The sequence below is a fragment of the Chrysochloris asiatica genome, unplaced genomic scaffold, assembly GCF_000296735.1.
Source record: "Chrysochloris asiatica unplaced genomic scaffold, ChrAsi1.0 scaffold00223, whole genome shotgun sequence".
Classification (NCBI taxonomy): domain Eukaryota; kingdom Metazoa; phylum Chordata; class Mammalia; order Afrosoricida; family Chrysochloridae; genus Chrysochloris; species Chrysochloris asiatica.
Window position 1 is genome coordinate 972,136 of NW_006408741.1, and position 14,357 is coordinate 986,492.

Consider the following 14,357-nt stretch of genomic DNA (forward strand, 5'->3'; position numbering starts at 1 on the left):
GAAACAAGGTGTCTTTTCTAAATGGAATAAATAAATGGCTTTTGTCCTTGTTAAAAGAATAAATACAGGGTACTGGGGGCACCTATACCTGGGACTGGTGCTGACTACTTGCCTTCATGAGGTCCAATTCAGATTTCTGTCTCCATATCCAGGGTGGATTGCTTTGTCCTAAGGTTCACTGGCTGCAGCCAGGCCCCTGCTTGGCTAAGCACCGGCAGCCCTTTGCTGAAGCTCCTCTCTAGCTTTCCTGGGGATTGTTGGGTGCTATGGCACTTCCCACTCCCCTCTCCCCGCCTCCCTCCCAGAAGGTGCTGAGAGCAGGGGGATGCTCCCCATCCCACCCTGAGAGCAGATCGGAGTTCAATGTAGGACTATAGAAGTTTATTCTATCTTTTTTAAAGAGGGAAGGAGAGGTGTATATGGCATGCGGGGTGGCTGCCTTCTGCCAATGTTAGGTAGGGGGACGGAGGAGACGGTCAGGATCTGTCTGTGTCCGGCAGAGGCAGTTGGGAAGGGGCAGATGGGAACAGCGCGGTCTTCTGACCATGACCGAAGATGCCGGTCCCAGGACCCGGGGCAGGGAACCCCTCGGTGGGCGGCTCAGTGAGGTGGCACCAGGTGTCTGTTAAATGGAGGTCGTGGGTGGCTTGTCATTGGTACAGGAGGTAGGCCCTGAGCGCAGCGGGGAGTGGCAGCGTGTGAATCTCTCCGAGCCGCTCCTTACCCAGGGCCAGGCGCACCGAGCGGCGGCAGAGATCCATGAGTGGTAGCGGCTCAGCTGGTCAATGGAGAGAGAGAGAGAGAACATCAGATTAGTGCAGTGACGCTCCATATACTGGATGGTTCTGTAACAGACAATGCCAATCACAGCAGCAATATTAAGAGTTGGCATGAGAAACGACTCTGAGCCAGGTAGTTCTTTTTGTTAGATGGCATCAAGTCGGTACCAACTCATAGTGACTCTGTATAGGATTTCTGAGGCTATAAATCTTTACGAGAGTCAAAGTTTCATTGTTCCCCCTCCCACTATACCACCTGGGTTCCTCCTGAGCCAGCTGGTGTGCGGTGGAGTCAGTTCAGACTCATAGCAACCCTGTTACAGGGTTTCCGAGGCTGTAAATCTTTGCAGGAGCAGAAAGCCTCATCTCTCTCTCGCGGAACAACTGGTAGTTTCGAACCGCTGACCTTGAGGTTTGCAGCCCGATTCGTAACCACTACGCTACCAAAGCTCTTTAGCCTTCTGGAAATACTAATTCACTGGAATTTCAACAATAACCCTCTGACCATGGTCCCATTTTACAGACAGCGAAACTGAAGGGTAAGACAAGCTGCCGTCAAGCTGACTTCTGATTCATGGTGATCCTGTGAGTATCAGAGTAGAACTGTGCTCCATTAAGAGTTTTCAGTAGCAGATTTTTCAGAAGTAGATTGCCAGGTCTTTTCCTCCAATGCATTTCTAAGTAAACTCAAACCTCCAGCCTTTCGGTTAACACCTGAGCATGCTAAATGTTTACACCACTCAGAGTAGAGGGTCTCAATCTCAGTGATTTCCCCAGGTAGTACTGCTGGCAGAAGACAGAACTTGGCCATCCCACTCATACCCCAGCGGCACCGTTTGATGTGCATTTGCCAGAACACACCAAAGAAGCCAGGTCTTGCAGTTGCACCCCAGGCCTGGGCTGCACTTGGGGTTTTCAGAAAGGACATCATTCGGTGTTGATCTAACAGCTCACAGGCATTGTCCTCATCACCATTTCAGCTGTGGACCCTGAGGCCCAGAGTAAGGACGTGATGGGCCAAGGCGTGCCATGGAGTTAAAAGGTGGCAGGGTGGAGGTTCAATCCAGAAAGCCTGGCCCCAGCAGCTATGCTCCGAGCCACCATATCATGCTGACAACTAAGAAGTCACAATACTTGCCTACAGTCCCCATGACAGGCAGCAAGGCTGAAGGGAGGTCCCTGGCAGATGGATCCCAACCACAGACTCAGGGGATAGAGTCTGTGTGAGCTCAGTTGTCCCAAGGACTTGGAACCTGGGATTCAGGGCTATCAGTTGCTCCAAGCTGTAACCTCTAAATGCAACTCAGCTGTGTGTCCCAAGAGCCTGCCTCCCTCCCTGGCCCTGACACACTCTGCACTCCAGAAGCCTGAAAAGCTTCCAATACCTGCAAAGCCCAGGGGGCTGTCCCCACCCTGTCTCTGCTTTGAGCCCCGCCCAGGTGAGCACACCCAGATGCCAGGCCACTCTACAGCCCTCTAGATAAAGTGAGCTTAAATGAGCAACTTGTGGCTTCCTGCGCAGTCTCCCCTTGACTTTGAGAAGCTTTGTGAATAAAATAAAGGTCAGACCTAAAACAAAACAACAAAACAAGCCAGCATTCTGCTTAAGACCCTATTTCACCAATAAAATACAAATAAAACTCTTCTATATTTGCCAAAGCTCAGAATAACTTACTCAAGATCAAATCGTAATTCTGGGAGGGCTTGAGGGGGAAGTGAGGAGTACCTGCTGATGAACATGGGGCTTCTTTTTAGGGTGATGACAATTCTCTAAAATTGATCGTGGGATGGCTGTACAAGTCTGTGAATATACTAAAACCCAGTGAATTGTTGTTGTTGTTAAGTGCCATCGAGTCGGATCCGACCCATAGCGACCTTGAACAGGGTTTCCGAGGCTGTAAATCTTTACGGGAGTAGAAAGCCTCATCTTTCTCCCGCGAAACAGCTGGTAGTTTCGAACTGCTGACCTTGCGGTTCACAGCCCGATTCGTAACCACTACGCTACCAGAGCTCCTTTGAATAGTGTACTTTAAATACTTTGAATCGTGTGGTATGTGCATCAGATCTCAATACAACTGTCATAAAAAAGAGTAAATCGGAGGCTTTAGTAATGCATTAACTAAATTTCAAGTTTTAAAAGGCAAACAAACTGCTTTTCATCTCCCCACAAGCAGCCGCAGCTACAGCTACAACCAAGAGGAACTGAAATGGTGAACACTTCTAATTAAAAGCTTTGAAATGGGCTTTTCCTATACAACTTAGGACGACTGAGGAGAGCCTATAGGCAGGCATCCTGGTGTGGCGCTGTGGGTTAATGCACTGGACTGCAAAGTTGCTTTGAAATGCAAGGTTAACAGTTCAAGCTCACCAGCTGCTTCTCTGAAACCCTACACAGGGTCACTATGGGTTGGAATCGACTCAAAGTCTCTTAACAACAACAAATAGGCAGGAAGATGAACCAAAATCATCTCCCATATTGAAGTCAAGGATCCAGAAACCCCTAGTTAAGTAGGGCCATCTCCCTCCACACCTGGTTCCAGCCTCCAGGGGTGTCACCATACACCTCTGTGACACCACTGTTAGGACAGGTCCTAAGAAAAGAGGAGAGGGCACACAGAGACAGAGAATGCAGCCATGTGATGATGGAGGCAAAGACTGGAGTGATGAGGTGAAAAACTAGACCACCAGAAGCTGGAAGAGTTGAGGAAGGAATCTCCCCTAGAATTTTCAGAGGGAGTGTGTGGCGCTGTAGACACAATGATTTCTGACTTTCAGCCTCCTGGACTGTCAGAGGGTACATTTCTCTTGGAGAAATTTATTCTTAAAACAATTGTGGCTTCAAGTCACCCCCTTTGTGAACATTTGTTACACAGCAATAGAAAACGTATCCACCATGTTGCTGAGTCGTTCTGACTCACAGAGACCCCAGGTGTGCCGAGTACAACTGTGCTCCCCAGGGTTGTCAGAGCCCCGACCTTTGAAACAGACCGCCAGGACTTTCTATTGAGGTGCTTCTGAGTAGGCATTTCCGTTTGTAGTTGAACACTTAAACCTTTTGTGCCACCCCAGGGACTTCAAAGGAAACTAATACTCTCCCCAAAGGGCCACCCAGCTGAGATCCCCTTGGCCAAGACCTGATTACAGAGAAGTGGACCCCATACCCGCCTAAGCAAGTGGGGAATTTGGGCTGTTTTCTCTTGTCCACTCAGGAACTCCCTAAAGGCCTGGGCTGCCCCAAGCCCTACCTCCCTTTAAGGATGCAGTCAGCCCTACTTGGAGGTGAAGGGGGTTCCCCTGGTTGCTGGAAAGCACTTAAGAAAGCTTTAAGAACCACTGAATGTGGTCCAAGAGCCTAGCCAGGCGTTCCTATGACAACCCTTTTGGCTTTAATGGGTTTCAGGGTAACTTGAGCACTCCCAGCAAGAAATGTTTCTCAACAGTGTAAACCTGGGTGAGCCTCTTTCTCCAGTGTACAGAACGAACCCACCAGAAAGGTCAGCGGTTCAAACCCATCAGCTGATCTGAGGGAAAAAGACACGGAAGTCTGTTCTTGGAACGATGAAATAAAAACTGCCCAAACCCATGGCCTTGGAGTCAATTCCAACTCATAACAACCATGTAAGACAAGGACTTCCAAGGCTGTAGATATTTATGGTGGGTTCCAACAGCCAACCTTGCACAAACCACAGAGCACGTAACCACCGTACCACCAGGGCACCCACCATAAAGATGGGAACCTTATGGGGCAGTTCCGCTCTGTCCTATGGGGTTTCTATGAGTCATAACTTACTAGACAACAATGGGAACATCACAGCCGTTAATGTGGTTGGCTGAAACCCAAGAGATTGTCAGTTCAAATCTACCCAGAGGCATCTCAGAACAAAGTCCTGGTGATCTCATTCTGAAAATAATAATAATAAGCCATTGAAAATCCTATGCAGCACAATTCTACTCTGACACATGTCAGATCACCATGATTTGGAGAACTCTCCGGCCACTGCTCTATCTTTAATCATCACAGCCCTAGTGGGAACTGTGGCGCCCACCCTGCACAGTGGGAAAGAGACGTGCGAGACTCAGGTGCCCAAGGTTAGAGAGCCAAGGGCTGCGATGTGGACACACAGCCAGGTCTATCAAATTCGATCTAAAGTTCAGCTCTTTCTACTCCACTAGCATAAAGAGGAAGTTTCTGACAGCCCTGCCAAGTTTACACACAGGGGAAATCACGTGCTGCTAGCTCCTCCCACCACCCCATGCTAAAAGCTGCCCTGCAGCATGGACGAGCTTCCAGTGCCTGACCATGCCCACCACAACTGAATAACCCAGTGTAGGGATACGGCCTGACACCAGGTGGGGCTTGTTCTCCTGAAACGCCAGAGCTTCAAAGATGGCGGCAGCAGTGCTTATGCTATTAAGTTTCTGAGGAGCAGCTGGTGGGTTTGAACTGCCGACCCTGTGGCTCGCAGTCCAGTTCGGATCCTACAGCACCACACCAGGAGTCCAGTGACGTATGCGGAGCTAAAAATAAGGTGCCCCTTGGATGGGTCCACACTCAGAGACTTCAGCTACACAAACAGATGAGACCACGCCACCCAATGAAGGTACAGAGGGCCAGCGTTGGTGTTAGGGATTAAAATGTGTCACCTGAAATACTCCTGAACCTGGGGCTGTGACCCTGTTTGGAAACAGGATTTTCTTTTGTGTTGTTAATTAGGTCATATCTGAGTAGGTAGTGGTGGTGGTGGTGTGCCGTGGAGTCGGTTCCGACTCATAGTGACCCTGTAAGGGTTTCCATACTGTAAATCTTTACGGGAGCAGAAAGCCTCATCTTTCTCCAATGGAACAGCTAGCAGTTTCGAACTTCTGACCTTGCGGTTCGCAGCCCGATTCATAACCTGAGTAGGGTGGGTTCTAAATCTAATCACACCTGTGTTTTAACACGAGTGGGCTGTTGTTGTTAAATGCTGTCGGTCAGTTCCAACACATAGAAACCCTGTATAGAGTTTCCGAGGAGCGGCTGGTGGATTTGAACCACTGAGCTTGAGGTTAACAGTCCTATGCTTATCCTACAGTGCCACACCAGGAGTCCAAGAGCAGATTAGACAGAGAACACATATTCACACACGTGGGGAAGGCAGATGCCAAATGACAATTGTTTACAAGGCAAAAGAACAGAGGAAACCTGGGGGTGCAGACACCGGAGGAACGGACGAGGCCAAAACCCTGATTTGGACTTTTCGCCTCCAGAACTGTGAGAAAATATATTTCTGTTCCTTGAAGCCGCACTTTTGTGGTATTTGTGTTACAGCAGCACTAGAAGACTATGGTGGGCTGATTGTTTTGCGAAGGCTGGGCACAGATGGAGTGCTGGCCACAGAAACTGACTCAGATTCTGTGCCATGGAAGATGGCATGTCTGACCCACTGCTGTTGTCAACAGGACCCAAGGAGATCTCCCCCAACCCCAATGGTTTGGACAGGAGCTGTGAAGCTTTGTAGCCAGCTCCATTCACAAACCTCGCTTTTGGAAAAGTTCCTAACTAGACAAAGTGGAGTTTATCTGATGGCTCCTCTCCAGTTGATGCGCCAGCTGACAGATCGTGGCTGCCTTGCTGGCAGCCAGCAGCTTATGCAAGTCTCCAGGAAGTCCAGGTGCCTGTTCATTTGACACAGTCTATACAAATAAGGTGTTGGGAGCTGCTCAGAAATCAGCAAGTCCATCAGACACTATCTGTGGAGCAGACGGCTGAAGAGCTGGAAAAGTTGAGGGCACCAACCTCTGTGGAGCTTCAACCCATGTCAAACCTTCTGAGAGCACGGCACTAAATGAGTGCACTTTAGTCTGTGAGGTGGAAGGATAAAAGTCTCATGCCACTAACTGCCACGGGCCTCGCCTGCCTTCACATTCTAAAGCGTGAAGCGGCTTGCAGCAAAAATGCTCTGTGAGACATGGATTCAAGGTGTGGGTAGAGCGATGACCTTCCCGGGGATGTGTGTGTTTCCTTTACGTGATATAGTTCCTACGAGAGGAGTCCTTGGGTGGTACAAACGGTTAACACACTGCTAACTGAAAGGTTGCAGGTTCAAGTCCACCCAGAGGTCTTTTGGAAGAAAGGTGTGGTGATCACTTCTAGAAACTAAGTCCTTGAACACCACATGGAGTACAACGCTACTCTGACATGCGGGGGAGGGGGGGAGTCACCATGTGTCAGAGTTGACTTGCATGAAAGAAGAACAAAAATATCAGCAACCCTTGTCCTTGTCAACTAGGGGAGGATACCTGGACTTCTCCCCAACTCTGGGGGCCAGCTGTCCTCCCATGACCTGTCTTTCTGGGAGGAGAGTGACTAGAACAATCCTCCCTCCTCCCCATGGCCTCTCACCCCTGAAGGAAAATCTGGCAGGGTGGGGCCACCAGTCTGCCCACAGGAGCTCCTACAGCATGGGGAGGGGGAGGTGCAGGGGGAGCCGGAAGGAACCACTGTCAGGGTGAGAGGCCCCCCAGGAGGACATCTTGGGAGGCCGGGAGGAGCCACTAAGTTGAAAGGCTCCATAAGGAAGAGTTGAGCCCTCCCCTGAACCCTCAACCACTAGGAACCACTGCAAACTCATCTGGGAGCCATAAAGGGAGGGCTTTAAAACACCAAACCACAGGGAGGCTTTCTTAAAAGAGCCACATCTAGAAGTGGGGGAAGGGCAAGAGTCATGGGGCCAGAGAAGCTCCCCTTGAGGACCAGCTAGTCCACTGCTCGGCTGCTGCATGCCAAAGAGTTGATTCTGACTCATAGCAAGCCTGCAGAACAGGGCAGAACTGCCCATGGGGTTTCGGAGGCTGTCATCTTTACAGAGGCAGATGACAAAGGCTTTCTTTCACTGAGTAGCTGCTAGGGTCCAATTGACAACCTTTCTGTCAACTGTTAAGTGCTACCCACTGTGTCAGCGGGTCTCCTCTGCTTACAGGCAGGCTTTTCCCTTTCTGCAGCTCCACAGTGGGCAATGGTGGTGGGAGACATAGGAGGAGCCCATGCAAGTCACTGTCCTCAGGGTGGCTGCACTGCAGGGCGGTTCCCAGAGAACTCCAAGCCTTCAATTCAAGCCTTCGCTTTGTCCAGACAAGAGGGTCATGGGGAAGGGAGGCTGACCTGGCGCCACATTCAGTGGGTTCCAGTGGTGGGTCCTGAACTGGTTTGTCTACTTAGCAGGAGCCACAGTGGGGTCCAGATTACCTCTAAGAGCCTGACACTAGCCAGACTTGAGCAAAGTTTCTGCCTGTCACATCCTCTGCCCTAGTGGACCATGCAGGACCCAGTTCCTCTGGCTCTCCTGGCACCCTGACAGGTCACCCAGAAGTCTAAGCACAGTGAAGCCAGAAAAGGGTGAATCCCTAGCCAAGACGGCGGAGATCACCACAGGGAGGAAGGTGAGGGTTTTTCTCCCTGCTCGGCAACAGCTGCCTCATAAGGTAAAGTAAACCCTCCTGAAGCAGAGGCCTTAGGTACTCAACCTTGGACCTCCCCTGATGGTCACCTGCCTTCTGTGTGGAGGAGACAAAACATAGGACTGTCTGTCACTGTCTGTCCAGCCCCCAGCCTGATCCTCATGAAAGCAGCAAGAGAGGATTTTCTCTCTCCCAGCAGGCTGTGACTCCACTCCACCCACACTGCCCCTATCAGGACCACCAGTGGCCTCATTTTGCCACACTGGATGGATAATTCCCAGCTGCCAGCATACCCGACCTGGCAGCACTCAGGTCCTCTGGAAGTGCTTTCCACACTGACTTCCAAGACATTTCTCTCCTGGGTCTCCTCCAGCTACACAGCCATTCCCTGTCCACCTCCTCGTCAAATGAGCAAGGGTCTACCTCAGACTTCTGTCTCTGTACCGCCTTGCATGGTTTTAAACACGGCTACCACATGGATGATCCCACAGCTATAAGTCCAGCCCAGACCACTGTCCTGTCCTCCAAGTTTGAATCTCCACCCAAATGTGACCATGAACACCACAGACTTAACTTATGCTTATTGGGCCTCCCCTTCCTGCCACCTGTTTGGGCCAAAGACCTTGGAGTCATCCTGAATCTTCCCTTCTTCATCTCACATCCAACCTACTCACATGTACCTTCCAAACAGTTCCAGAACCTGACTACCTCTCCCCATCCCCATGCTCCCACCTCAGCCCAAGCGATCCCTCCCCTCAATATGGCCCAAAACACAGGCTGTCCCTCTATGAAGGAGCTGGTCAGGCTGGGCTCTGATATGAACATGTCATCCTGTGGCCCTCAGTGCACCACCCTTCCATGCTCTGCTCCACTGACCACATCTCTTTTCCCATCTGGACCCTCCCAAATCATCTGGCCATGGGGAGAGGCCCATTCATGTCTGCCCAGGTCTAGGGCAGGAGAGAAGCTAAGGGGCCTGGGCATCGCGTGACATCATGAGCCTGGTGTAGAGGAGGGTCTTCGCCATTCACCAAAAGTGCCCGAGGTGGACACTCGGGTCACTGGCATGTCTAGTCTCCATTCTGGGTCCAGCTTCCAGGTACACTTTCCAACAGTTTACTCTTATTCTTGTATTCACACTCTCTCTCCCTTTAGAATTTTCCAAACAAGAAAAATGTGGAAAGCATCAAGCTCCCCCTCTGATGGAGTGCTAAACTGGCCAATCCTCTATTCACCAGGGTCTCTAGGTCGTCTCTCAGAACCATTCCGCTCTGTCTTGGTCTCTCTCAGCTCTGCGCAGCTACTCCAGGGGTCTGTGTTCTGCACGTTCTGTGTTGAGCTATGCAAGTTCACAGAGCTGATGAGAACATCAGCTGTCTGTTTCTGTGGGGACATGGCAGGACCATTCTATTGGAGACCAAGAGTCTAAGTGGCCTGCCAATGATGCCACAGACTCAGCAAATTTTTCATCTGTCTGTGTATACACAACAGAAACGAAAGTGCCTTGGGTCCAGAGGAAAGAGGCAGGCCACAGCCCAGGGCTCCTCCAGGGCCTCAGACTCTGCTTACCCACTCTGGACTTCATGTTCCCTGGGAAGACAGACTAACAGAACTCGCTCCACTGGTTCCTAATCCAGGTCTGAGTGACCTCCTGGGAGGTTACCTGCTGGATACACACCTGGCGGGCTCTGCCAGGAGTCCTGTGACCTCAGGGTGTTGGGATGCCCACGTCAGATGGAGCAGCCTGGACACCCGCCAGGGCCAGCAGCTCCTGTCTCATTGCCAGTCAACTCAGGGTGGGGCAGCAGGGTTTCCAAAGAAAACCTTGCAAGAGTTGGCACCTGCCTAAGTTCCCTGGAGGTTTTCTTCTCTAGTATCTTTGGAAGATTAAAAGTAAGGGGCGGGGAAGGTGAAGGGAAGGGAAGGAAGAGGGGCTGGAATGAGAGACCGCAGGGTGTGGAAACTCCAAGACAGAAGGCATGTTTGCATGAGGGAAGGAGCCTCACCCTGCTCACTGGTTTGCAGGAGCTGTTAGAACTCAGGTGCCAGGTCACACCCAAGAGGGTCAGGCCCTTGGTGGGCTGAGTGTTCTGGTCCACCCCTTCCGGTGGTGGGATGTTTGTGTTGGGGAAGGAAAGGACTCACACAGGCATGGACCAGCGGGGGTGAGACTGAGTCTTCAGGAGAAAGAGCCAAGCCAGGTGGAGAGTTCTGGAATGCTGAGACTCCCCCCCACCCCATTACCTCGGGCACACAGCTGGGCAGCCACATAGCCTCCATTTCCATATGGGCTAGTTTCATACATAGATAGATGATAGATAGATAGATAGATAGATAGATAGATAGATAGATAGATAGATAGATAGATAGATAGATAGTGAAATGCCACTCCCTTTCTCAAAGGACACTTGGAAATGTCTGCTGAGATGTCAGTTTCTGGCTTACATGCCTCACTGAACCTGGAGCAGGCAAGAGGGTCTGAACACATGCACTCTCTGCTTAAAGATATCTTCATTCCAATGACTGTGAACTTGACCAGTAAGATCACAGGGACACAAGAGGGGACACTTACGATCAAGCCCGTTCAAGTAGCGCATGCGGATCTCACAGTGGCCCCAGACGGCACTCACTACAGGGTACAGTTTTTTGCCCTTGAGTCCCCGAAAAGCTACTCCCATGTACTGTCCATCCACAATGAAGCTCAGAGTCCCATCGTCCATGTCCAGGGCCACCAGGAAGGAGTCGGGAACAATGAAGGTCTCATCAGGCTCCAGGAAGGCAGGGTACGTTTTGCTCGGTTGGTTCTTGCCATCGTGGTAGAGCCGGTTCCGTCCCAAGTCCCAGCCCCACGACTCGTGGTTGTTTCCCACGAGTGTTGTGTATCCCACGGAGTGCAGGGGGGCATCTGCTGTGGCCACGCCCACTACAGCGTGGGTGCCCCGCTGCCGCATGGCCCACGTGATCTGCCACACGTGCAGCCCCCGAGTGTATCCGACCTTGCCCCGAATGGCGTCCGTGCTCTGGGCCACAGGGTGGCGGTGGAAGATGAGTTTGTCATCCTCCTTCACGAAGACATTGAGTGACCGGTCATTGTTGTTCCAGGAGTGCAAGAGCTGCACGTCGTAGGATGCCGGGGGCATGTCCAGCAGCAGGTCCAGGCGGGTGGGCTTGCAGAAGTCCAGACCCTGCAGCTCCTGCTTCAGTGGTCGGTATGCAGGGTCCCGCATGTCCACTGTCTTGATCCCCCCAGTGACCTTCTGACCCATGCTTGCCTCCGGTTTCACCTTCCCTCAGGAGCCCCGGGCCAGCTCATCAATCCCAGGGTCTCTCGTCCAGCTTTCCGATCAGGCTGGAGCTGGATTCCTCGGGAAGGTTGCTAGGAGACTCCGCAAGTTGTGGAGCATCCAGGGTTGCCTAATGGATGGAAAAAAAAACCAGGAGATGGGTGAGCAGGCGTTCAGGAGGGAGGGGAACGTGCACTGTGACCCCCGAGGCACATCCCAGCTGCCAGGGTGCTGGCCCCGGCCCCACCCGGTCCAGGGGTGGGGGCGGGGATCATCCTTGGCACTGGATGAAATCTCTCCTCAGTTCCACAGTTCAACTGTCACAGAGGAAAGGGGCCACTTGTCATCGTCTGTGTGAAGATGGGGGTTGGGGCTCAGGGTCAGGTACTGTTCTCCACTGTGGTGAGTGTGGTCTGGGACTCAAGCAGACCCTCAGCAGGTGGCAAATGGAGGTCAGATGAGCCTCGGGGCAGTGGACATCACCTTTAGTCCAAACAAGGGGAAGTGTAAACCCTGGCCTTGCTGCTTCGAGCAGAAGGTGGTGCCTCCCCACTCCCAGCTGCCCACAAGTCAACTCGAACACCTGTTGACACCCGTGTCAGAGTGGAACTACACTCCCTAGGGGTTTGGGAAGTCGTTTCTAAGCTTTTCTTCCAAAATGCCTGTGGGTAGATTTGAACCTTCAACCTTTCAGCTAGCAGCCAAACGTGTTGTGTTAGCTGTTACAGACACCCTGATGAAGCTCCCAGTGGCTGTTTTAAACCCTAAAGTGCAGCTCCTCTCTCTCTTTTCCAGTTCATTCTGAGAATGGCAATGCTGGTGTAGGTGGCCCTGAGCAGATTCCCTGTCCCACCCTGAACTGGGGACCACAGAGACACTTCTCTGCAGACCCTTGTGCTGATCCTGTCAGGAGAGCATTGGATGGTCTCCGCTACTCCCAGGGGACTTTGTATAACCATCAGATGACCCCTATTTTTCCTGCTTGCACCCTTCATCTGCAGAGGAGGTCTTGGATGTCTGCCTTCTGCTCTGGCTTCCCGCTTGCCCTGAGTCCCTTGAAGGAGTGGGGAGGTAGTTGGTTAGAAGACAGACCTCACTGTATCAATGTCCTGTCCTCTGCCCCCTCATCACTCTGGGAGAGCTCTATTCAAGGAGGAGGCCTTTAAAAAAAACCTCAGCATAGCTGAGTCAATTCTAATTCAACAGCAACCCTACGGTGACTGTACAGGACGAAGAACTACCTCACAGTTTCCAAAGCTGTAATCTTCATGGAGGGAGCCCTGCTGGTGCAGTGATTAAGCACTCTGCTGTCAACTGAAAGGTCAGCAGCTTGAAACACAGGAGAAAAAGGTAGCAGTTTGCTTCCATTAAGATTAAACGCTAGCCCATTGTCATTCAGTCAATTCCAACTTACAGCAAGCAACAGTCAAGAGAAAAACTGGCCCATAAAAATCGAAATCTTTCAAGAAAGTGAGGCGGTAGAGTGGCTAGAACAGAAGATACTTCTTGAAAGAAAGACCTACAGGAAAAATATAAAACAACATAGGCAGACCAACTGTTACTACAAGAACAAGCCCCAGGAAACATCAATGCAAGTGGTCGGGTCCCCTCAGTGCAAACCCCCTTCCAAGACTAAGACTCAATGGGAATACACACTCTGATTGGTGACCACGCTCGTCACCGATAAGGGGAAGTGAGGGAAAAACAGCAATGAAGTGGCGAGCTAAGCCCTTCAATAGACTTCTGTGAACCCAGGTGAAGACCTGGTTAGCCAGCAGTGTGGCAAGACCTGGGGACTCTTGGGCCCAGAGATAGTGACATAGCCACAGAGGACTAGAGTAGAGAGTGAAGTGTCCAGCTGAGAAGAAGAGAGGGCATATGCATAAGAACACCCACACCTGCAGATAATACCCACTTATCCTGGCTTCAGTGACTGGATGATCAGAGCTTAACCAGAAGTAAAAAGAGGAAAAAAAAAAAAAAGTATTCTCATACAATTTAATGACCTTGATCTACACCTATGGAAGCAGTAGCTCAAAAGAGGGAACAAGTCCTTACAGCAAGAATCATTCCCACACCCTCCACACACAGAGTAGACAGGGATGGGCAACTTGCACACTGGCTGCCCAAAATGGGGGGCGGGAGCTACAAAGGCAAGAAGTGACTGGCTTACAAGCTTTCAAGAGGCAACCTGGATCCAGAGGGCTTGGAGGAAAGTAGAATCTCCACTGAGTAGTATCCAATCTGACTAGGCAGGGCTGATGCAATGAAATGCAGATGGGTCTCTTGTGATACAATAGTGAATAATTGTTATCAGGACTGATTGTGAGGGTTGGAAATGTAAAGGTTGACATTTTATAGCAAGGAAGGGGAATTATTAACTTTTCAGTCTAGGAGTGGAGGTCCCTAGGATCATCAAGGGAGAAGAGCGGAGAGCGGGACCCTACCCAGAGTGGCAGTGATGCCTGAAACGGAGGCAGAGATGATGATGTGGAGCGATGGAGCAGCTGGAGACTTTAGATCCAGAGAGGGAGAGTGACTGTGTGCTGAAGACCTGGGGTGTACGGGGGTCAGGATTGAAGGGTATACCCTTTGGTTGGTTGATGATGCATGGAGGGGATTGTAACCATGGCAATAAGACGATATATGATAGAATGAATGTAAAATTAATGTTCTCCCATGTAAACTATCACATAATTCACAATAAAACATTTAAGGGAAAAAAAAAAAAAAGAAAGTGAGGTGGCACAGGAGGCACTCACTCATCTATGCCAGGAAATTTGGAACACAACTATCTGGCTGACTGATTGGAAGAGATCCGTATTTGTGCCCATTCCAAAGAGAGGTGACCCAACGC

At 50.9% G+C, this 14,357-nt stretch overlaps 1 protein-coding gene across 1 annotated transcript; it reads right to left on the minus strand.

Moving 5' to 3' along the window:
* Positions 1-650: 650 nt before the first annotated feature.
* SPSB1 (splA/ryanodine receptor domain and SOCS box containing 1) lies at positions 651-11,497 on the minus strand. Its single transcript, XM_006873093.1, has 2 exons — positions 10,789-11,497; positions 651-778 (listed from the first exon to the last, which is right to left on the minus strand). The coding sequence occupies exons 1-2, from the start codon at positions 11,480-11,482 to the stop codon at positions 651-653; spliced, it is 822 nt and encodes a 273-aa protein (XP_006873155.1). The 5' UTR covers positions 11,483-11,497.
* Between the last annotated feature and the right edge of the window lie 2,860 nt (positions 11,498-14,357).

What these genes read in the sequence shown, in the direction of transcription:
- SPSB1 (XM_006873093.1), bottom strand. Translation starts at nt 11,482, where the DNA reads ATGGGTCAGAAGGTCACTGGGGGGATCAAGACAGTGGACATGCGGGAC. An exon ending in CTACTTGAACGGGCTTGATC is followed by an intron (nt 779 to 10,788) that starts GTAAGTGTCCCC and finishes TCCATTGACCAG; the next exon opens with CTGAGCCGCTACCACTCATG.